A 22060-nucleotide genomic window follows, 5' to 3' on the forward strand; every position below is an offset into this window, starting at 1 on the left:
AAAGCATATGCAATTTCGAGCGTTCGTTCGTTTTGGTTTAGTGATCGGGGCGTTCGTCCTTAAAGAGACCGAACGTTCAATCACACAGTACAAGACCGAACGTTCGTCCTTAAGCGCAACACCATACATGACGAACGATATCACAAAGAGACCGAACGCTCAATCACACAACCAAGACCAAACGTCCAGATGAAGAGCGAACGTTCACTAAAACAAAATAATCGAACGCTCTCAGTTACTGAAGAACGAACGATAAACCTGCATGGCCGAACGGTAGAACGCTTAAGACTTAAACCAAAAATAAGACCGAACGGTGACCATGGACGCCCGCCAAACTGAGAACAAAGCCATAACAAGAACGAACGCCACTAATACGTAAGTGACCGAACGTCTGGATAAAATCTCGAGTCGTCAAGACGAAGACCGAACGCTCGTCCTAAAACTGAGGCGAAGATGAACGAACGGTATGGGACGAGCGCTCAACAATTGGAGCGCTAGATGGGCGCTTGGGACGGACGTCTTCTTTCCTTTTTTTTTATTTTTTGTTATTATATATATATTTTTTTTGTATTTTTTTTATATTTATTTCTTCTTCTTTTTTTATGAAAATAAATTTTATTTAATCAACCCGGACGAAATTGAGTGTTGACAACAACTATACTAAATAAAGAAAATTTCCATTGATATAGGAAGTTTGTCTTTAGACATTAGTCTTTCTTTGCACCTTAACTTGGAGCAATGGATGAGTTACAATGTTGAGAAAGATAACGTTGGCATGAGGAATTAACAAGCTTCCTTAGTATGTCCTTTATTTTGTTGTCTTCAATGGGGGTCGGTGGAATGACCGGTATGGACGAAGTGTTTATTCGGTTTGTTGGCGTTGGATACAAGCCTTCTAGAAATGCATTGAGCTCAGTTTGTTTCAGATGAAGGACGTTGTTGAGACCCTGGACGAGCGACCCTGGACGAGCGTCCTCTCCTATTCTGGACGAGCGTCCCCTGCTTGACGAGCGTCCTCTGCTGGACGAGCGACCTCTGCTGGACGAGCGTCCCTGGACGAGCGCTGGACGAGCGTTGGACGAGCGTCCTCACTCTGGACGAGCGTCCTCTGCCGAACGAGCGACCTCTGCTGGACGAGCGTCCCTGGACGAGCGTTGGACGAGCGCTGGACGAGCGTCCTCACTCTGGACGAGCGTCCTCTGCCGAACGTCCTCTGCGCGCTGGACGAGCGTCCTCTTCACGCTGGACGAGCGTCTCAATTCTTCTAAGTGGCGCCCGGGGGCCCCTTTGTATCTCGCGCCCGGGCGCGACCCTCTCGGTAAAATCACGCCCAGAGCCCTTTTTCTCACGCCCGGGCGCGAAACTTTCGGCAAAACATCGTCCATTAGGCCTGGTCCAAGTCTTTTATGATATTCAATCCTTATTTTACATCAAAATAAACAACAAAAGCATCAAAAACATTTAAACAGTCAAAATTATACTTATATCAACAATTATACACTTTTCATGAGAATAAACACTAAAACTTACTCAAAAGCCACACAATATAAGCAACAAAAACAAGTAAACTTTTCACCTATCAGACGTCTGATGGATCCAATTGGGAATGCTGAAACCAAAAGAAGGTAAGGTGGATGAAAATGATGTTCAATGTAAACAATGTCCCATAAGAGCAAACAAAGCGTAATTGTATTTTGTGGTGAACAATTCAATTACATGAACTTAAAATGTTAAATTTTGATTGTCATCAATGATGGTTGTAAAGAGCACATTAAAAAGGTTAATGAAAACACACCTGCCAATTACTTGGGAGACCCTTGGCGAGTTCAGTCATATCTGGCTATTGTTGGTTCTGCTTAATAGCATCTTGCGGTTTGCTACCAGATTCTTTTGTTGCTTGTACTCTCTTGCGTTTGACCTTCTCTCGCCTGAAACAATAAATCTAATTATTTTCAGTATTTTCAGTTATGTCCTTTACTCGCTATTTTACTCATTACTCTTTCCACATAATTCCGAATGAATTGATTCTTGTTTTATTGGATTCCAGACTCAAAGATCTTTCTTTGGACACCAGACTCGTAACTTTTAGACAAGAGAGTCAACTGCAGTACAAATTTTAAGATCGACATTTTAATTACGTTTTTAAGTATTTTCAGCTATGACCTTTACTCACTATTTTACTCATTACTCTTTCCACAAAATTCCAAATGCAATGATTCTTATTCTTTTGGAATCTAGACTCAGAGATCTTTCTTTGGACACCAGACTCGTAACTTTTAGACAACAGAGTCAACTGCAGTACAAATTTTAAGATCGACATTTTAATTACGTTTTTCAGTATTTTCAGCTATGACCTTTACTCACTATTTTACTCATTACTCTCTTCACAGAATTCCAAATCAGATGATTCTTGTTTTGTTGGAATCTAGACTCAAATATCTTTCTATAGAGACAAGACTCGTAAATTTTAGATTACAGAGTTAGCTGCAGTAAAACTTTTAAGACTAGTATTTTAATCACGTTTTTCTGTATTTTCAGCTATGACCTTTGATGATTGATTTTCTTATAACTCTCTCCACATAACTCCAAATGAGTTAATTCTTTTTGGGTTGGACAGTAGACTCAAAGATATCTCTAATGACTATAAATTCATAAATTTTAAAGCATTGAGCTAGTTATGATTACTTTTTCAAATTTTCGTAAGTGTGCACAAAATTTCTAGATACCAACATGGGTGGAGAAGCAACAATACCAACTTCCAAATATAGATTACAGTTACATGATCTATTACTGCTATATAAACGGATGGATGGAGAGTTAATTAACGGATGCTACTAAACATGCCGACAGATAGAGCAACTGAGAGAAATTTGGAAAAAAAATATAAATAACAACATTGTAGGAAAATGCCCATGATTTTCAATCTCAATGAAGACAGGAACTAAGATGTTGTAAATCTTTTACTTACATAGAAAATGCAGAAGAATCGGATTAGCAAGACAACACAAAACTATAGAAACAAAACATTGATGGTAATATCTTGAAAAATTATTGCTTGTGGGAATAACACCAACTAAATTTTTGTAAGATACATTAGTATAGATTTTTAAGTCAATAACCAATCTGTTAGGTAAAAGTTATATGATCTTTCCAGAGAACTATAATGCTAAATTGTTCCAAAAGTAAAATAAAAAAAGATAGAACTTACATCAAAGAAAGACTAAGGCAATTTACAAACGAAGACACATCCTCAAATAATTTGTTCATTTCTAGTCTCCTGTGGAATTTCAAACCAATAGATGTGATTAAAACATGTAAGAACCGAAACAAAATTATCATTGTATCATGATTTGTCAACTCAAATTAACAAAATAAATCCAAGAACGACAAAAATAGTTTTGGGTCTATTCAAGCAATTAAAGAACTTGATCTCAATACTCTATCAAATCTAATGAACATATATTCTAAGCATAGTTTATGAGAAATTCGTCCATAAAAGACAGCATATATTGCAACAAATTTATGTATTTCTACCATCCAATGAATCAGTAGAATTTAAGGAAGTTGGTTTACTGGAAAAAGAGATTTGCAAGTCCATAAAATATCATCAACTTAAATTAACAAGAACTTACAAAGCAAACATTGAATAAGCAAGAAAAGAGCTTGCAAAGATATCATGTTCTGAAGTTGGATCGTGAATAGGGTTCGCGAATAGTTCCACCGGTGGCACTAAATCTTCTACACAACTTCAACCCACACTAAACCATACCTTGAAAGGGTCCGGCGACACTTCGACGACACTCCGGCGATGCTCCGGCGGCCACTGCAAGGGTCCGGCACAGGGAAGGAAGCGGGTGGGAGGAATCGATACTCAAAATGCGCCCTTGGTTGGCTAGGCCGGAGGGAAGACGATGCCGTCTTCGATTCGTCTGCCGACGCCGGAGCTGCGGCGACCCGCAATCCGAACTGCCTGGCTGGGTGGAAGACGACGGACACCGACGGCACTACGACGGCACTGGATGGAGCGAAAACGGCAACGACAACGTCTACGGGCGGCGGATATCCGGCGAGAGTTGTGGTGGCTGGCTCGAAGGTTCGAAGGTTCGGTGCTCCGTGAAATGTTCTCCACCTTCTCTCTCTGAAAACATTTCAATCTTAAATTTTCGAAATAACCCTACAATTTGAATCTGCCCCCAATTCTCTCATTTCCACGTCATTCTTTCATTTTAAAAAACAATTCCACGTGCACAGTCACATTTAGACACGCGTCCAGTGTCTAAATGTTGTCAAAACAGGTTGTTCAAGTATCATTTTCCAATAGTAAAGTATGTTCAATGTTATATTAGAATTAATTCATACTTGTCATGACAGTAAATTCTGTTCTGTTTTTTTCTTTTTTATTATATTATTGTTAATATTAATATTACAGTGAAAGTAAAAAGTTAAATAAAAAATGTTGAGATAATAAAGAGAGTTATGTTGATAAGCAGAGGTATTTTATTGAGCAAGAGAGGACGAAGTGTGCCTCATTGGACAGAGTTCACGGCAGAGAGAAAGGGGAAGAGAGGAACTGCAAATCTGCATTTCTCTCTGTTTTCCCCATTACACTACAGAGTCTTTCCAAGTAGACTATTTTTAATCTCTTTTCTCTTCGTTTTTTCTTTTTAATTTCTTCTCAACTTCATAGTCATGCCTTGTGTGTTGTGTTCTTCTGTTACTGATTCTGTTGCATGATATGAATACTTTTAGGGATAATTTATACTATTTCGTTTTCATGGTTTTGATTTAACTTCTTCGATTGGATTGACCTTAATCATGTGTTTGTATTCTCAATCATTGTAATATAAGCAATTTTTATATCCACAGTCGCCCTCTGTAAAATCCAATCCAACCGAAGCCCTTTTCCCTCCGCCGTGAACTGCTGGAAAGCAACGAGACACGACCGACCTTCTAGGTCAGACCCTCTTCGTTGTTTTTTCAGTTTTTTTTTTTGGTTTATGTTTTAAATAGCTTGAAGATTCACCGTGATAAAGTAAAAAAATGTTAAATTAATTAATTATGATCTTAATGGTTGATTTATTATTTAATAGTTATCATTATTTTCTTTTAGTAGTAGATTCAGAGAAACCTATATTTTTTTATCATTTATTTGGGGCATTTCAAATTTATTATTTTCAATTTGTTAGCATTGGTTTTAAAAGCTGCGTGCTGCGCACTTTCTCTACCTTGTTCTTGAACTTACTTTCAAAAGGTTGATTGCAGCGTCTAAAAGGCTTTGTTTGAATGATTTTGTATTTTTAGTACCAACAGATTTTAAAGGTAATTTGTGAAAGATACTTATTTTCTCTGTTTGTAAGTGATTATGCTCAAGTTTATTTAAACCTGGTCTTAATCAGACTTGGACATGCTACTAGTGAGGTTAAGCTTAGGATTTTTTGAGCTAGATTTCTCTTTATCCTTGGGCTGAAACTGTGAAGGACTTTTTACTTGTTATCTTAGGTAGTTGGTTGAAATTACAAGAATATTTAGTGGTGAGATTATTTTTTCTCCCACTAGTATTTCTGTTAGTGGGTTGGTCAATTCATATAAGAAGGAGTAAGGAAAATAAAGCTGTTTTTATTAAGAAAATAAAAACAATAATTATTGGTTTAGTATTTGGATTAAGTAGAAAGAATGTAAAGGCTAATATGCTGACTCTATTAGATGGAGTTGGGTTATTTATTTGCTGTTCATTGGGTTGGTTGGTTCTTGAATTGAAGGACTAGTTTTTTTTGAAGTAAAACTAAAATTTTATAACTCTTTATTTTAAACAAATTAAAATAAATATTTATGGTTATTTTACACAATTGAATTAATAATTACTTTTTGGAAAAAAAAAGTTAATCTGTTATGATATTATATACTTCACTTATAATTATATTCTTAAATTTAACCTCCTCTATAATAATTACTTTTTGATATAAATTTTCTATTATGACATTATTTTACTTATAATTACATTCTTAAATTTAACCTCATTTATAATTTTTTTTTGTAAATCTAAGTTTGTGATGTTTTTTTTTTTTAAATTTTTCATTATTCTTTCATGATCCTGAGAAAATTATATATTGATCAACTACTTTTCAAATATACTTTACCGCTGAATTAGTTGTTGTATTAAATTTATTCCATCATTTAATCCTAACTTAAAACTAGTCTATATATTTATTCCATCATTTCAATCACTTTCAATTTCATTTACCCATTTTTATTTTTTATTTTGCATGGCATGTTAATATGATTTTGCACTGAATAGTTTTGTTAAATGATTTTTGTAATTATTTTGAATTAATTCTGAAATATTAAATTAATGGAGGTCAATGAAGCTCAATTAGCTAATTACTATTAATAATATCTATTTATAAATAATTTTATATACATATTCACCTAATTTAATAAATGTTCCTAGCGACTCATTAAAGTATCTGAAAAAATAATAAAGATAAAGTATTTAGAATAATTAAACGAAATATAGAATTTGCATTATTTTTTCATTCTCACATGTATTTTGAATAAAATGATAATAAAAAAATTGAAATCTAATATTTCCAATTATAAACAATTACTAAGTATTAGTTTTGTACTTTCAAAATATTTTATAATATTCTAATTTTGAAATCCATGCATGCTAAGAAAATAATTTAAATTGTAAAAGAAATTAAGTAGTGCCCCGATGATAAATTTGTATGAAGGGCAATAAAAATTGTAAGTAATACTCAATATTTTCAAAATATAATTAATGTATGGTATTCATCCTACCAATCACGGTAATATTTACTTACTAGAATTGTGTGTGTTATTTTTCTTACCTAACCATACCATATTATTTACAACAACAAAGGATCTGAAATATTGTTGTGACTACTCTAACTGAGACAGAACAATTGACAACCTCCCTGTTCCTAACAGAATACGAGGATATAACAGGCCCAATAGAAAATGCAAGGGTTAAATAGAATATATAATAGGAACATATAAGAGGGTAACGTGTGTAACTACTGCATAAAAGGTTAAGTAGAGTTAAATAACTTGGCAGTATTGCAACTTAGGTGTGGATGTGACTCATAACAAGGTTACTTGTGTGGCGCATATTCTCTGTGACTAACTCTATAACTTAGATGCTTTAAGATGTAGTGTAGGATTTATATTCATAAATTAGAGAATCCAGCATGTATTTTTAATTGTTTGGTTCACATTCTTGAATATTTTTGCTGTAAGACAGACTTGGGGATTCCTTCATACATGGAGTGCTAAAGTTAGGTTGTTTTCTATAAATGGTGTGTTTAAGCTTCAAACATTTTCCGTCTTTTGAGAGTAATGTTGACTAATGTGGTTTTTTGGTAAGAACCTCTAATCCTCTGTCATAGTAGTAGCAAAATTTTGGCTCAGATTTTTACATTTCCTTCTAAATTTTGCATAGTAATTCCATTCCTAAATTATGCTCCTACAAATACCTCTATTTTCATCCCACAGCCTATCTATGCCATTATTACTTAAGTTACCTGATAACCTGATGCATATAGTTGTATTATAGCAGCCTCTCTTAATAGTCTGATGTGATTCGGGAATGCAGCTATCTATAAGTATTGGAAAAACAAAATAAGATTGATAAATTAGTTTCTCAATTATATTTGTTTTGCTTTAGATCTAGACAAAGATGGTAGAAAATGATTCAATAACAAAGGTTGTTTGCCGTCGAGGTCGAGGTTATGACATCGAGGAGGACTCCATACATGGGGCGCCTTTAAAAAATGACCCTGAATACTACGATGATGATGGTCGTCTTAAACGAACAGGTACACACATTAATTTACCATTTTTGTTTATACTATGATTGTTTCTTTGATTTAAAGAATGATTATATTTGATGCCTTTCCATGAGCCAGGGAATGTTTGGACTACAAGCTCCCACATTATTACAGCTGTGGTAGGATCTGGGGTGCTCTCCTTAGCTTGGGCAATAGCTCAGATGGGTTGGATTGCTGGTCCATCAGTGATGGTCTTATTCAGCATTGTCACTTTGTATACTTCATCCTTTCTAGCTGATTGTTATCGTACTGGTGACCCAATGTTTGGGAAGAGAAATTATACTTTCATGGACGCAGTAAGCACCATTCTAGGTACGATATGCTTCGGAATTCGAGAATATATGATGTGGTTTTCTACTTTGCTAACAAAAGTACTTCCTTTTGACAAAATTAGCATGCACTGTTCGTTCTAATTTTCAAATTTGCAAGTTTGTAACTTTCCTGTGAATTAACATTTCTGTGTATATATACATCAACAATCACTATCATTTTGAAATTGAACTATGATGTTTCATTACATGCGTTATGATTGATTTTTCAGGTGGGCAGAGCGTTACGATTTGCGGGATTGTTCAATACTTGAATCTTTTCGGAAGTGCAGTAGGATACACAATTGCGGCTTCACTTAGCATGATGTGAGTATGCCTTTGAAATCATCAGATTTAGAAATTGATCTTTTTAATAATTAATGTAGAGAAGTAATAAAAATAAAATAAAATATTAAAAATAATCTTTAATTTAATTGTGTATCAGAATGGAATGGTTTTTAATCAACTTCATTGTAATTATTTAAATTTAAAACATTTTTCTGCTTTGTTTAGCCATTTTTAAAATTAAGTAAAGATGCCAAAATAATTTAAAAAAAAAATAAAATGAATTTTTACATATGTATACGTTGTTCCAAGTATGCACATCCATCTTGAAATAAATTTTGTTAGCAATGCTTAAGTAAATTTCAATCCATAAAGTTAAGTTACATTAGTTTTGTTGATGACACTTACATATTATTAGGGTGTATTAAAATTGTTTTGCACAGCTGAATCGGGCAGCATGATAGTTCGTTCACTTCATTGGCACTTTGCAGTATTTCTTTCTACTGATAGGATTATATATAGTTTGATTGATTTATGTCAAGTTTACTGGTTTTGATTAACAGGGCACTTAAAAGGTCTCACTGTGTTCATTCCTCTGGTGAAGAAAACTCGTGTCATATTTCAAGTAACCCATATATGATCGGTTTTGGGGCAATGCAAATTATCTTTTCTCAGATTCCTGATTTTCATAACATGTGGTGGCTCTCAATAGTGGCCGCAATCATGTCTTTTACCTATTCCATAATTGGTCTCGTTCTTGGAATTGTCAAAATAACGGGTTGGTTATATATATATACTTCACTTTAATATAGTATTTTTTTTTCAATTCTTGGACGACATTTTTTGGCGCATAACCCCTCCAATTATAGGTTTATTGCAGAAAACATTTTATGGTTCCAATATGGGTCTCTCTTGAACTTATCAAAACATATAGTTGTGTAATTTAAGCTCATGTAGATATGCTAAAGAAGCTATGTAGATGTGCAGAGTTTATCAATTCTAGGAGCTATAGTTGAGGAATAATTTAGAATCATGATTTATTTTTGTATAATTGACCTATAAGTAAAATGGATTCTTACATTTAGCATCTTTTGTTATAGAAACGGGAACTATCAAGGGAAGCCTCACTGGAATAAGCATTGAAGCTGTGACTGAGGCCCAAAAAGTATGGGGTGTTTTTCAAGCTCTTGGTAACATAGCCTTCGCGTATTCATATTCTTTCGTTCTCCTTGAAATTCAGGTACATAATTTTTTCTGTGCTTGTAAGAAAAGCAAAATAGAATGTTGTCATGTAACTATATATATAACATCACATGTACACCCATATAACATCACAATTAGGCAATTTTTGCTTTTAGCTGATTGACTTCATTTTCTTCTCTCCTATTTCACCTCTTGCTCCAAAGTGTGGAGATATGTGAATATACATGATGTGCAAGGAGCTTTATCCAACTATTTGACGCATTATGTTTTGACTACACAGGATACCATCAAATCTCTGCCATCCGAAGTAAAAACAATGAAAAAGGCTGCAAAGTTAAGCATTGCAGTGACCACAACATTTTATTTGCTTTGTGGCTGCATGGGATATGCTGCTTTTGGAGATTTAGCACCTGGGAACCTGCTTGCTGGATTTGGTTACCATAAACTATTTTGGCTTGTAGATATGGCTAATGCTGCTATCGTAATTCACCTTGTGGGGGCATATCAAGTGTATGCCCAACCCCTCTTTTCCTTTGTCGAGAAGGAGACAGCAAAAAGATGGCCCCAAATTGATAAGGAATTCAAAATTTCAGTTCCTGGTTTACCACCCTACAATCAAAACATATTTAGCCTAGTCTGGAGGACAGTTTTTGTGATCATAACAACTGTTATATCAATGCTGCTTCCATTCTTCAACGACGTTTTGGGAGTGATTGGTGCATTGGGATTTTGGCCTTTGACTGTCTACTTTCCTGTGGAGATGTATATATTGCAAAAGAAGATTCCAAAATGGAGTATGACATGGATTTCGCTGCAGTTGATGAGTGCTGTCTGCCTCATCGTATCAATTCTGGCTGGTCTTGGCTCGGTGGTAGGTGTCTTGCTTGACCTCAAGAGATACAAGCCATTCAGTTCAGATTATTAAACCCCTTGGGGATTTCAGAAACGGAAGGTAGTGATAGTTGTGATATCTATAATAATAAGAAAGGCCACTTCAAATAATTTGTATTTTAGTAACGTTTAGTGCGCATTTTTCATTATTTGGTACCAATAAAAGTGGTACGTCATAATCATTAAAAAAATTGTTCTGACTTAATATGTTGTCCTACTTATGAAACATTTACTTTTATTTGAGATTTGTGATGTAATGTAAATATTAAATTTATTACTTGCTTGATTAAATCTTAAGTCTATGATAAATTTGAGTAAATATTTACATTTTATTGAGTATTTTAAATTTTTATATTTTGTCATTTGATTTTATTACTGTGGTGATATCATTCTTATTTTGCATGGTAATTGATTGTTTACCTGTTTTTACATGAAAAAATAGTAATTTACTTAAATTTTAAGTTTTTCATAAATTTGAGCATTTTTAATTGAATTTTTATAATATTTTAGTTCTTTTGAGCATCTAAAAGTTATATTTTTTAATTAAGTTTTTATTGTCAATTAACATGATATGACCGTTTGATTTTGTAATATCAATTATCTTTATAAAAAAGTTTTTATTGTCAATTCAACAATGTAGAGACATAAAAATAATGATATTTAGAAAGATATTTAATGTTTTAGAATTTTAATTTTTATTATTGTTCAAGTTTTGCAAAAGTTAAAAGTTGTATCATCTTATTTGACAATAAAGCTCATCTAAAAAATATATAGATTTTAGATATTTAGTATGACAATTTTTAATAAAATTTAATTGAAAATATCTTCAAAATTAATTAAGTAATTTTTTAATTTTCAATATAAAAACATTTAAGCAATAATATGCAAAGTAATAATCACAAATCGCTGATGGAGGAAAACAACGTGAATCACTGCAGATCCAAAAAAAAAATACAACGCTGGTACGTTGTTCCATCGATACGTCGCCACTGGTACACCACCTGAAGTTGTCATTGTCACTGGTTCGCCGCTGGAAGTCGCTAAGAAGCAAATCGTTGAAGGAAAAACAAAGAGAAAGAAAAATCACATAAGAGAGAAAGTTAGCAATTAGTGTGGCACTGCAAATGTGAAATATAGTAGAAGTTATAAGATAACTTTAAGCTTAGTAAAAATTTAACAAACTTAAAAACATTAATTTAAGTCTGTTGAAAAATTTAACAAATATAAAATTTAAGTATGTTATCATACTAACACATTAAAATAATATTTTTTATTAAGTATGTTTCTTTATTAACATACTTAAATCGATAGACTTGTTTTTTCATCAGTGTTACTTCCATTTTCAATTCCATGATCAATACTGTTGAATTGAACAGGAGCCTCTGAACAGTCCATAGCACATTAATTTAGCAAGCAATCAGAGACACAGGTAAGAGGAGGTGGCAGGTGCTGGAACAAAAATAGAAGAGATGCAGAGGGGTGGTCCCGTAATTTAATAGAATAAGACATTGTTTGGCAATGAATAGAGAAAACGGCCAAACTTAAACCTCGTCAGAACATGTGCTGTAACTGTACGTTGTAAAAGAATAGAAATGGTGAATGCATGAATGTCCCAAGCACACAGTTTCTTGTTTTAGCTCACTCACTCTCAATCCAACCTGTTAATTGGTTTGTTAGCTTGACAAGGTATGGCATCTTGCTGGGGGTGTCTGCAAATGATGTCCTGTTTTTCTTCAATAATGGTCGTGTAAGGTACACCCTCCAAACTTTTTCTTAGGTTAAAAAAAAAGTAACATTAGGATCTAAAGAAATTACGCCTCTTCATTTTTCTTTTTCAAGAGACCTCAGAGATATATACTACAAAAGTATTATACATCAATTTTAATTATTTAGATTTTTTTATTATATGTTACAACTGACATAATAATTTATAGCTAAATTTAATCAATAATTATTCTAATTTAACCAACACATTCCATTATTTTAACTAAAGTATTATGCTTTTGAAAAAACAAAATTTGTAATATATGTCTCCATCATCTCCGCTTACTCTTCTAAAGTTGCACCTCACCTAATAATTCTCGTTTAACCAAAATTTTGAATTATTTAATTAAGTATTTTAACTTGATTAATTAGTCAAATTTGGATTAATTTACTGCTTAATTTATTTAATAATGATTATAGACTTTTCACCACATCTTTGTAATGTTTGGATGTATTCCAATTAACACTTTGGTCCAAACATAAATTTAACGAACCAATCTACTAATTTAACCAAAATGTTACACTAATTTTCAATGTGTTGTGATCCACAACAAATAAATAAATGTAAGGTGAAAGTGTATAATGATTATGCACCACATGAAAATGTCCATTTTGTTTTTTTTTTGCAATACCAATTAATTAATTAATTTACATGTTTTTCTATAATTTTCCTTGACATTATTACATTATTATGATGTGTTGTGAAAAGTCAGAGCAAGTAATGCGTACCACCGTCAAAGAATTGCAATACCAATCAATTAATTAATTTACATGTTTTTCTACAATTTTACTTGACATTATTACATTATTATGATGTGTATGTGAAAAGTCAGAGCAAGCAATGCGTGCCACCGTCAAAGAATTTAAGACAGTAGTGCATTTCATTTTAGTAGTATTATTAATTGAACTTAGAAAAATAACTTATAACTAATTAGTTTATGTAAGAAAATTAATATACAAATTAGTACATTTTGCCTAGTGTAGGAGATTCTCATGTTTATAAAAAGGTATATAATTTTTAATATAAGTAGCACAATTTTTTAATAGTCGACTAAAGTATCCGGCGCAGAATTTGTGTCTTTATGGTTCTCGCTTTATAGTGATACCCATAGATACTTTTTGGTGTTTCATGTATTACGTATTTAGTCTATTCCAAGGTAATAATACATTTAAGCAAAAACGGACTATAACCTCTTCTAAAAATATCATCGCCCACCAGCAGTTTTCCTTACCCAGTTTTTGTCTTCTCCTTCAGGTGTACCTCCCGTCTTAAGGTAAAGAATATATGGTGTCATAGTGCTTTCAAAACGGATCATCCGATCCTACCCAACCCAACTCATCACGGGTTGGTCATATAGTGAGTTAAACCAACCTGACTCATTATTAGCGAACTAAAAAAATTTAAACTCGGCTTGACCCATCACGAATTGAAGAATTAAACGGGTTGACTTATTGGGTAACAACTTTTTTTCACCCTCTTCTTCCCATATTCTTATAATAGGTTACTTTGATCAATCAAATTGAAACAATAATAATTGGACCAATTGATATAAAAAAGAATTTTGCATAGGCATAATAAAGGTTTGAGTTGCAATGTTTTTTGTTTCATTGAATAAATAATTAATTTCATTTCATTAAAGAAAATAAAAAAATGATGGGTTGATGACCAACCTAGCTCACAACGAGTTCAATTCGGGTGAGTCGGATTCTTAGTGAATCAAGTCAGAATTAACTCGCATCAAAATTTCACATTTTTTTTTCAACCCAATCTGGTCTGAACCCGTGTGGGTGGGTTGAGTCACGGGTTTCAACCCATTTTGACAACACTAGTGTCATCCATGTTGCTTTCTTAGTATTGATCTGCATACACTTGTCCATTCTATCGGTGGATGATGTCGACAATACCTATTGTAGTAAAGACTTGTATCTCGCATTCTTTTTAGTGCTAGCCTGCTTGAGAGTACATCAACTCTTATATTGTCTCTCTGGGATATATGTTCGAGTTTGACTTCATCAAAGGTATTAATTAAGTTTCTAACGAGGTGGTATTACTACGGTAAAAATGCATCCTTCACCTGATAATCACTTGTGAGGTGGTCAACTATAAGCTAGGAGTTTGTTCAACATATGATTCTACTTCCTCCTACCTCTTTAGCCAAAGTGAGGCTGAATATGATATCTTTATAATAAACCTCATCTATGAGTTGAAGTCAAAATGCAATAATTTCTCTATTAGAACATCATTAAGTCCTTCAAGGACTATGTCCTGCTCCCTTTTGATTGGAGGAGCTGTTAATGAACAAGGTACACCATTCATCATTAAGTACACAACCGCCTTATAAATCACTAGTGAAATCTGTCAAACATTCCTCCTTTGTAGTATTCATATCGGATAGAGAATTCTGATAACTCCACAGACCATGATGACATTCTTCCCACTAGATATGGTTTTAATAGAATCTTCTAAATTAGGTAGTCGATTTTAACCACAACAATGTGGCTTTGGAAATAAGGTCACAATCGTCTCATTGTGGAGATGAGGGACAAAGATACTTTTTACACCATCTGATATCTAGTCTCAACATCTTGAAGGGTTCTGCTGTTGAAGTAGATCAGTTTTTGCTCATTGTTTATCTCTTAGAAAAGGGAACCGCTTATTGCATCTTTAGTGGCTGCGATATAGACTAGGAGGGGTTAGGTAGTATCTGACTTACACAAGATGGGTTGGGATGTCAAGACCTATTTAAGCTACTCAAATTTCTCCTGGCATTGGTAATCCTAGACGAACTTAGTGGACTTCTTTAGTAGCTTTATCATAAGTTGAGTTTTGTCTACTAAGCAAGGAAATAAGAGAGAAATGGTTGTTAGCCTTCCTATGAGTCATTGCACCTCTTTAAGATTCTTGGGGATCCTCATGGCAATGACTAACTGCCACTTTTTAGGGTTTGCCTTTATCCCTTTATGTGTTAGGATGAAACTAAGACCTTGCCGCCCCGAACACACAATTTCTCTAGGTTTAACCATAAGTTATAAGTCCGTAGGGCTGAAAACACTTCAGGAAAGTCCATCAAATGTTGAGCTAGGGTTGGGTACTTCACCACCATGTCGTCCATGTACACATCAATGCTCTTGCAGAGTAGGTGTTTGAACATCCTATTTATAGGTCTTTGGTATGTGTCTCCAGCAACTTCTAGGCCAAAGGGCATGACTTTGTAATAATAGTTAGCCTCTTTTGTGATGAATGCAGTTTGTAACTTGTCGGCTTTAGCCATGAGGATCTGGTTGTATCCTGAGTATGCATCAGAAAAGCTCAGGACGTTGTGGTCGACCATTTTGTCTACCAACCAAATTATATTGTTTAAGACCCGGGAACTACATTCATCACAAAAGAGGCATATTTGTAGACCTTTATGCATAAGTTAGTCATTAGAATATTGTATGTTTATAAGATGAGGAATATTTTATACAAGTATCATGGGGTTTAATTATTCATAGCTTGTTGCGGTAGGGTAAAGGTCTTGTCGACAAGCCTATGTGGCATAAAATATTGATTGATTGTTTTATAAATCGGTAATATTTTTTATATACGAAAAATAAATAACTTAAATAAGTATTAATTGGTATATTAAACTAAATGAATGACTTGACATAGTGGTAAAGTTGTGTACATGTTGTGTGTGGTGTGTAGGGTTATGGACTCGAACCTAAGGCTACATTACGAGGACAAGAGAGGAGAAAACCGTGAAAAACTGTGAAACAAGCCTCTTCGGGTTTTAAGGTTCATTTTCGAGTTTCAGTGAGTGATAAATTAAGGAAGCGTAAAAGACATCATGAGTATGAGTCGTTGTGAGTCAGAGAGTGAATGTAGGTTTCAGAGGGCGAGAAATGTGAAGCTCGAATCGGCTTTTTCAGCGAGAGAGAGACTGACACAAGTGTGGGGAGTTAACTCGTTTGTACGGTTGTGCAAGGCTCGAATATATGATTAACAATTAAATACAATTTTCTGTATAATTTATAATTTTGAGTGGATGCTCTATTTCTGATATTAATTGATAATTACTTGATTATGTGATTGAGAATTGAAATGCAATTTCTGGACATTCTCTTATTCTACATTATTACTCTGTTTTGGTATTGCATTACCTTTGTTATTATTATTTCGTTATTCACTGTAGTTTGAGAGTCTTTGGAAATTGAACTGCAATGTTTATAATAATTGGTTCTTTGTATGTTATAATTTGGGTTGTAATAAGGCGTGAAGAAGAGATAAGTATCAATAATCGATCTTTGCCCTTTAACTTGCCGATCATGGTTTCGATACTCGATTGTCGCCTTATGTTGCCCTATAGGTATACTAGTCGTCCTCCTAGCCTTGAGAAGCGTAACAATGAAAAGGTTGTAATAATGAAATATCATATATGAGTTGGTAGGAGAGACAAAGAGGTGTGAGGTTGTTGTGTTGCATAATAAATAAGTTGATGTTAGGAAGGGGCAGATTGGCAACCCTTGGCCTTAAGATCTGGACAGATCTGATGATTGAGGAAAATGGGCACGAAGGTTAAAGGTCATGAGTAATTGTTATAAATAGGAGGCTCATTTTCCTCAATCAGATACCGAGTTCTTAGGAATTTGCTTTGTTGACAAGTCAAAGTTTTCATTCTACTGGATAAACAATCCTTTTTAAGTGTAAGGAGTGTCCAAAATACATTTTGTCCGAAAAGAATAGGAGGATAATTGGAACCCTATAGAAGCTTCCTTGCAACTTACCAACAAAAAGCATTGACATTGTTTATTTGTCCTCTCAATAGGTTATTGACCTTCGTTGTAAGTGTAAAGTAGCCTATTACTTGAATATTTTTAAGCTAATATGAAAATTTTGTGGTGCTTGCAAGTTACATGGCCCAACATGTTGTCAATATGGAGACTAATAGGATATGGTTCCCTAGACTAAGGAAGCAACTGGTCAAGGAGACGAAGAAGGTTGGAGAGACTATGGTTCCTAACATAAAAGGCCTAGTAGTGGACACACATCGACACGAGAGTGGAACCAAAAGGATTGTGCTCCCAAACAGCGAGGCATCGACAAGGATAGGAAAAAACTAAGGGTTGAGCTTCTTGGCCAAGCTGGTAGTTCCGGTTCTAGGAGCATGACTTCCGACTTGCGTGGTTTGGAGAGCTCCCTCATTGTCATGCGCAAAGGCGTGCAAATATGTTTAAAGGTTTGTTCACTTGCGAAGATTTTACTGTTACTGCATATTAACAAAGACAAAATTATCTCAACTTTCATGTTCGCTTTTGTGGATTTATGAGCGATGAAAAGCGATGATTTACGGCATAAGTATTTTTTCCCATCTTTATGCATCTACACAAATTTAAGATGATTTTAAGGGAAATGTCTTATTTGTCCTTCGTTTAGTGTATCTCATTCCATAGTTTTTGTTGATGTAGCTTCAAACATGGAAAGTTGTCGGTGATGCAACTGCAAACATGGAGAGCTTTTTTATATATAATAATAATAATAATAAATAATAATAATAATAATAATAATAATAATAACACAATAATAATAATAATACATTAATTTTTACAAATTTTACTTCCAAATTCACTTTCACTCACCTCCAAATTCACTCAAATAAACAACAAAAAATTTATCCTCAAATCCATCCACTCACTCTCCCCAAAAATCATCTCCCCAAAATAAACACACCCTAAAGGAGAGTAAGTTGAAGATGGTGGAGGAGGTTGAGTCGACCATCCCTTAACGTGCACTTATATAGTTCCAAAGTCAATCCTTGGTGCTCGGGTGTAGGGGAGCTAATTTGCTACAGAAGGAGATGGCCGACGGGAACGACGAATATATTCTATGGAGACTCCAAAAGCAATTTGAACACTTCAAGTCCTTGACTCCTAAGGGTACTCATTCTTCTTCGGGCACTCGTCCTTCTTAACCTGGGTAGGGGTTATGCCTACAGAAGACATTCTGACGCTCAAGTCATCCAAGTGCGTTAGTAAGCAATAAATGTGATCATTAATTAACGTAATTAACATTGCTCGTAGAATGCGCTATTTATAATATTGTTCATGAGCTCTTACCTAGATGGTCGTGGGCCACGTGACCTGATTACCTGTTAATCTCGAATTATCATAGCTGATTGAGAATAATGTAGTTAACGTGGTGTCATTAGGTTGAACAAGTAGAGATCAAATATATGTCAGCTTAGTGGACCAACATGTACATAGTCAAGGATAACTTTTGTCGAGTTTGAAGGTATCTTGGTCATATATAATACAAAAAGTAATATTATTCACATATTATCAACTCAAATAAGAAAATAATTTTTTAAAGATCTATTTTGTAAAAAATAATGTAAGATAATTTATATTACTTCTTTATAAAATGATTTTGCACCACTTGACAAATAGGTGCAAAATTAGATCAATAATTTTCAACACAATTAAAAGTGAGTAATGAAACTTAGTTCATGTGTATTATTATTGTAAAAGGTTTTACATATTATCTTAATTAAAAATCGTTATTTATATGACTTTTAAAATCATAAGTATAAAACTCAATTTATTTATCATTAGCGACTTATTAACTGGTAATACATTATATTCTTACAAGGTGAGATATCTCATGTAAAGACTATAACAAGCACTCAAAATACTTTAAGCTTCCAACTTTAGGGATACTCTTTCTTTCTTAACCGAGTAGGAGTTGCTTGTAGACGATACTATAACGCTCAAGTCAGTCGGGTACATGAGCGTAATCAGTGTATCTCGTAGATTGCGCTATTTATACTACTATTCATGAATCTTTACCTAAGCTTTACCTAGATGGGTCAATGCCACATGACCTAATTATATGTTAATCTTGAGTTAACCATTTGATCCTTAGTTTAATTGTGGATTATCATGACCAACATTATAACTGATATGATCTCATCCTGATTAAATATATGTGGGTTGAGTACATGTCAACTTAATAGGTTAACATATACTTAGCCAAAAATATATCTTAATCATCATGTTTGAGGTGTACTTAAGCACCTACAATACACATTCATTTTATATTAAGTGAATACTCATATTACTAAAAGAAATAAGTGAAAAAAATTGATAATACATATACTTATTAAAATGGTTTTGTATTATTTATAATCAATTTTAATTAATGTTAAATAATTTATCATTTAAACTTTTTGGTTAGAGAAAATATTTAAATTTAAAAAGATAGAAAATAAAATTCAATTTTCCTTATATTTGCTTTTTTATCCTGCACTATTTGTTTTTCTTATTTCTTTAGTTTAATGTCTCGGTAGATCTCTATTTTCGTCCGGAATCTCAAATAGGTCCCTTTCTTTTTCGGCGTCTCAATTGGGTCCTTGTTTTTGTAAAATTGAAGCAATTAGGGACTTTCCGTCAAATTGAGAAGACGTCGTTAAGGAGGGTGTTACGTGGCATGTTAACAGTGTCTTTTTAAATGATGTGGCATTAAAAACGTGTGTGAAGTGTATTTTTTTAATTTTTGAATTAAAAAATGGAGTGCAAAGAAGGAAAATAAAATTTAAATAAGGGCAAAGTGGTCATCTCATTTCATAGAACACATGGAAAGGTCCAAAAGCACTAGCAGCACCAAACATTGCTCTTGGAATGTCATCCTTCATCTTCTCCGGTAACCAAATCACGCTTCCATGGCAGCCACCGTAGACAGAACTGCAAATTGCAGGAACCAATTCGCAAGTTTGCCCAACATTTTCACCACTGCGAGACAAAATTAGAACCTGCGAAAATTCCCAAATCAAAAACCATAAAAAAGATGTATGTGAACTGATGCAAAATTGACAAAAAAAGTTGAATCTGCGAAAATTCCCAAATCAACCGCCACTGTGAAGCATCTTCACTTGACCACCTCGTCAATGCCGCTGCAGAGACCACCCAAACACACCAGCGCCTCTTTGTGAGCTACTCGCTAGGCTGCCACCAATCGTGATTCGATCTCCACTGTCTTGCAACCTAAAACGCAGAAAAACCAGAAACGGCAGAGGAACCCTAAAACACAGAAAAAATCCCCAAATCAGCGAATCCTAGTCGCGCAAGCATGATCGAGACTCAGGAGGGGAAACTCAGGAGGGGAAACTCAGGAGCATGATTCCCTTCGTTTTCCACCATCATCGCGAGAGATAATTAGAATCGTGAAGCACCTGCAAAAATCAAAACGCAACCAAGGAGAAATTTTTCTCTCCCGCACAAAGATCTCCATGGCAATTGGCAGCAATACACTTCACGGCGCAGGCAGAGGAGGCATAAGAAAGCCTTCCAAATCCCAATTCTGAAACCCTAATTTGGGTGAGAAAGGGGCTTCCAGGTGGCAAGCTTGGATACTTAATTTAATTTGATTTCCCAACTTTGCCCTTACTTATATTATATTTCCACTTTGTAAACTTCATATTTTAATTCAAAAATAAAATAAATACAATTGAGACACGTTTTGAATGCTCCATCATTTAAAAAAACACTGTCAGCATGTCACATAACACCATTCTTAACAGCGTCTTCTTAATTTGACGGAAAATCCCTATTTGATTTAATTTTACAAAAGAAATAATCAAATTGAGACGACGGAAAAAAAAAAATCTACTTAAGATTACGAACAAAAAGAGGGAGCTAAAACATTAAACCTATTTCTTTCGTAAACTAAACGGAAATATTTTAGGATAGGATTGATCTTGCTTCCCGTCTGTTTATTTCTGATTATATTTCATGTTTTCATTTTCTTCTTTTCATTTTCAATATACAAACTTTTATATTATCGTAAGCTTTATCATTTTTAAAATATTTATACAAAAAACAAAGTAAGTTTTAATGGTTTCATATATATATTTAAAAACAAAAAGTAAATTTTGTAAGTTAAAAAATGGAAAATAAAACTAAACAGATCCTCATGTTTTTTTTTTCTTTCTATTATCACAGTAATTTAATATCCCTAAAATAAAAATAAAACATTTCGCAGAAAAAAAAGAAAAGAAAAACAGAGGGTATTGAAGTAGAACCAAAAACACCTCTGTCTGATTCTCACACCTACCTGAAAACACAGACTCTGTGGACATCAAATAGCTCAACCCCACGTTTTCATTTCGAAAAACGCGTAAAAGGCTAGAAGCTAGTTTTTGCCAATTCCTATGAATAAATTTTTGTTCAATCTTATCCTACATTCCATACACATTTTAAGTTCAATCAATTCATAACAAACACTTTCATAAACTTTTGCCACGCGTTTCAACTTTTTTATTTAACCAAATACTAATTTATTAAAAACTGAAAATAAATTTCTTTTTCATCAATCTTGTTTTCAAAAAAAAAAAAAAAATATATATATATATATATATATATATATATATAACTGTATATAAATTTTATAAAATATCAAACCAAAATCATGATGAAATTACATCACATTAATAAATAAAAAATTCTATTATAATAAAATATGCATGATTTAAAATCATTCCATTAATCTTCTTTCAATATAGGCTTAATTTGGACACTGTGACATTACTATTAGAAAACTTCTCCTTGACTTTGAAAATCAATTAATTAATATTATATTTAATACACATAATTTTGTTAATAACGATGGGAAACATTCACCATTATCTTTAATGGTTTTGTTTTAAACGATTACTTAAATTTAAAAACTAATGTAATTGGAAAAACAAACGCCATAGTTAAGCATTACTATCAAGTATCAGGATTAAT

General features: G+C 33.5%; 1 protein-coding gene and 2 long non-coding RNA genes across 5 annotated transcripts; 1 reads left to right on the forward strand and 2 right to left on the reverse strand.

Annotated features, from left to right (window-relative positions):
• Positions 1 to 658: 658 nt before the first annotated feature.
• On the reverse strand, positions 659 to 4206 carry LOC128196346 (uncharacterized). 2 transcript variants are annotated; one of them, XR_008248552.1, is made up of 4 exons: positions 3633 to 4206; positions 3209 to 3277; positions 1796 to 1928; positions 659 to 1609 (listed from the first exon to the last, which is right to left on the reverse strand). It is a non-coding gene; the product is annotated as an uncharacterized LOC128196346 (long non-coding RNA). The 2 variants fall into 2 exon arrangements; XR_008248551.1 differs by having other exon boundaries at positions 3770 to 4203.
• A 273-nt stretch (positions 4207 to 4479) lies between these two features.
• Positions 4480 to 10850, forward strand: LOC108332088 (amino acid permease 4). 2 transcript variants are annotated; one of them, XM_017567199.2, is made up of 8 exons: positions 4480 to 4624; positions 4867 to 4954; positions 7685 to 7835; positions 7926 to 8159; positions 8389 to 8482; positions 9004 to 9218; positions 9541 to 9680; positions 9924 to 10850. In XM_017567199.2, the coding sequence occupies exons 3-8, from the start codon at positions 7697 to 7699 to the stop codon at positions 10566 to 10568; spliced, it is 1467 nt and encodes a 488-aa protein (XP_017422688.1). In that variant the 5' UTR covers positions 4480 to 4624; positions 4867 to 4954; positions 7685 to 7696; the 3' UTR covers positions 10569 to 10850. The 2 variants fall into 2 exon arrangements, with proteins under 2 accessions (XP_017422688.1, XP_017422689.1); XM_017567200.2 differs by lacking the exon at positions 4867 to 4954 and having other exon boundaries at positions 4488 to 4624.
• A 9034-nt stretch (positions 10851 to 19884) lies between these two features.
• LOC128196347 (uncharacterized) lies at positions 19885 to 20663 on the reverse strand. Its single transcript, XR_008248553.1, has 2 exons — positions 20506 to 20663; positions 19885 to 20353 (listed from the first exon to the last, which is right to left on the reverse strand). It is a non-coding gene; the product is annotated as an uncharacterized LOC128196347 (long non-coding RNA).
• Positions 20664 to 22060: the final 1397 nt, after the last annotated feature.

The sequence above is a fragment of the Vigna angularis genome, chromosome 4, assembly GCF_016808095.1.
Source record: "Vigna angularis cultivar LongXiaoDou No.4 chromosome 4, ASM1680809v1, whole genome shotgun sequence".
NCBI classification, from domain to species: domain Eukaryota; kingdom Viridiplantae; phylum Streptophyta; class Magnoliopsida; order Fabales; family Fabaceae; genus Vigna; species Vigna angularis.

What these genes read in the sequence shown, in the direction of transcription:
- LOC108332088 (XM_017567199.2), top strand. Translation starts at nt 7,697, where the DNA reads ATGGTAGAAAATGATTCAATAACAAAGGTTGTTTGCCGTCGAGGTCGA. An exon ending in TGGTCGTCTTAAACGAACAG is followed by an intron (nt 7,836 to 7,925) that starts GTACACACATTA and finishes TCCATGAGCCAG; the next exon opens with GGAATGTTTGGACTACAAGC. An exon ending in TCGTTCTCCTTGAAATTCAG is followed by an intron (nt 9,681 to 9,923) that starts GTACATAATTTT and finishes TTGACTACACAG; the next exon opens with GATACCATCAAATCTCTGCC.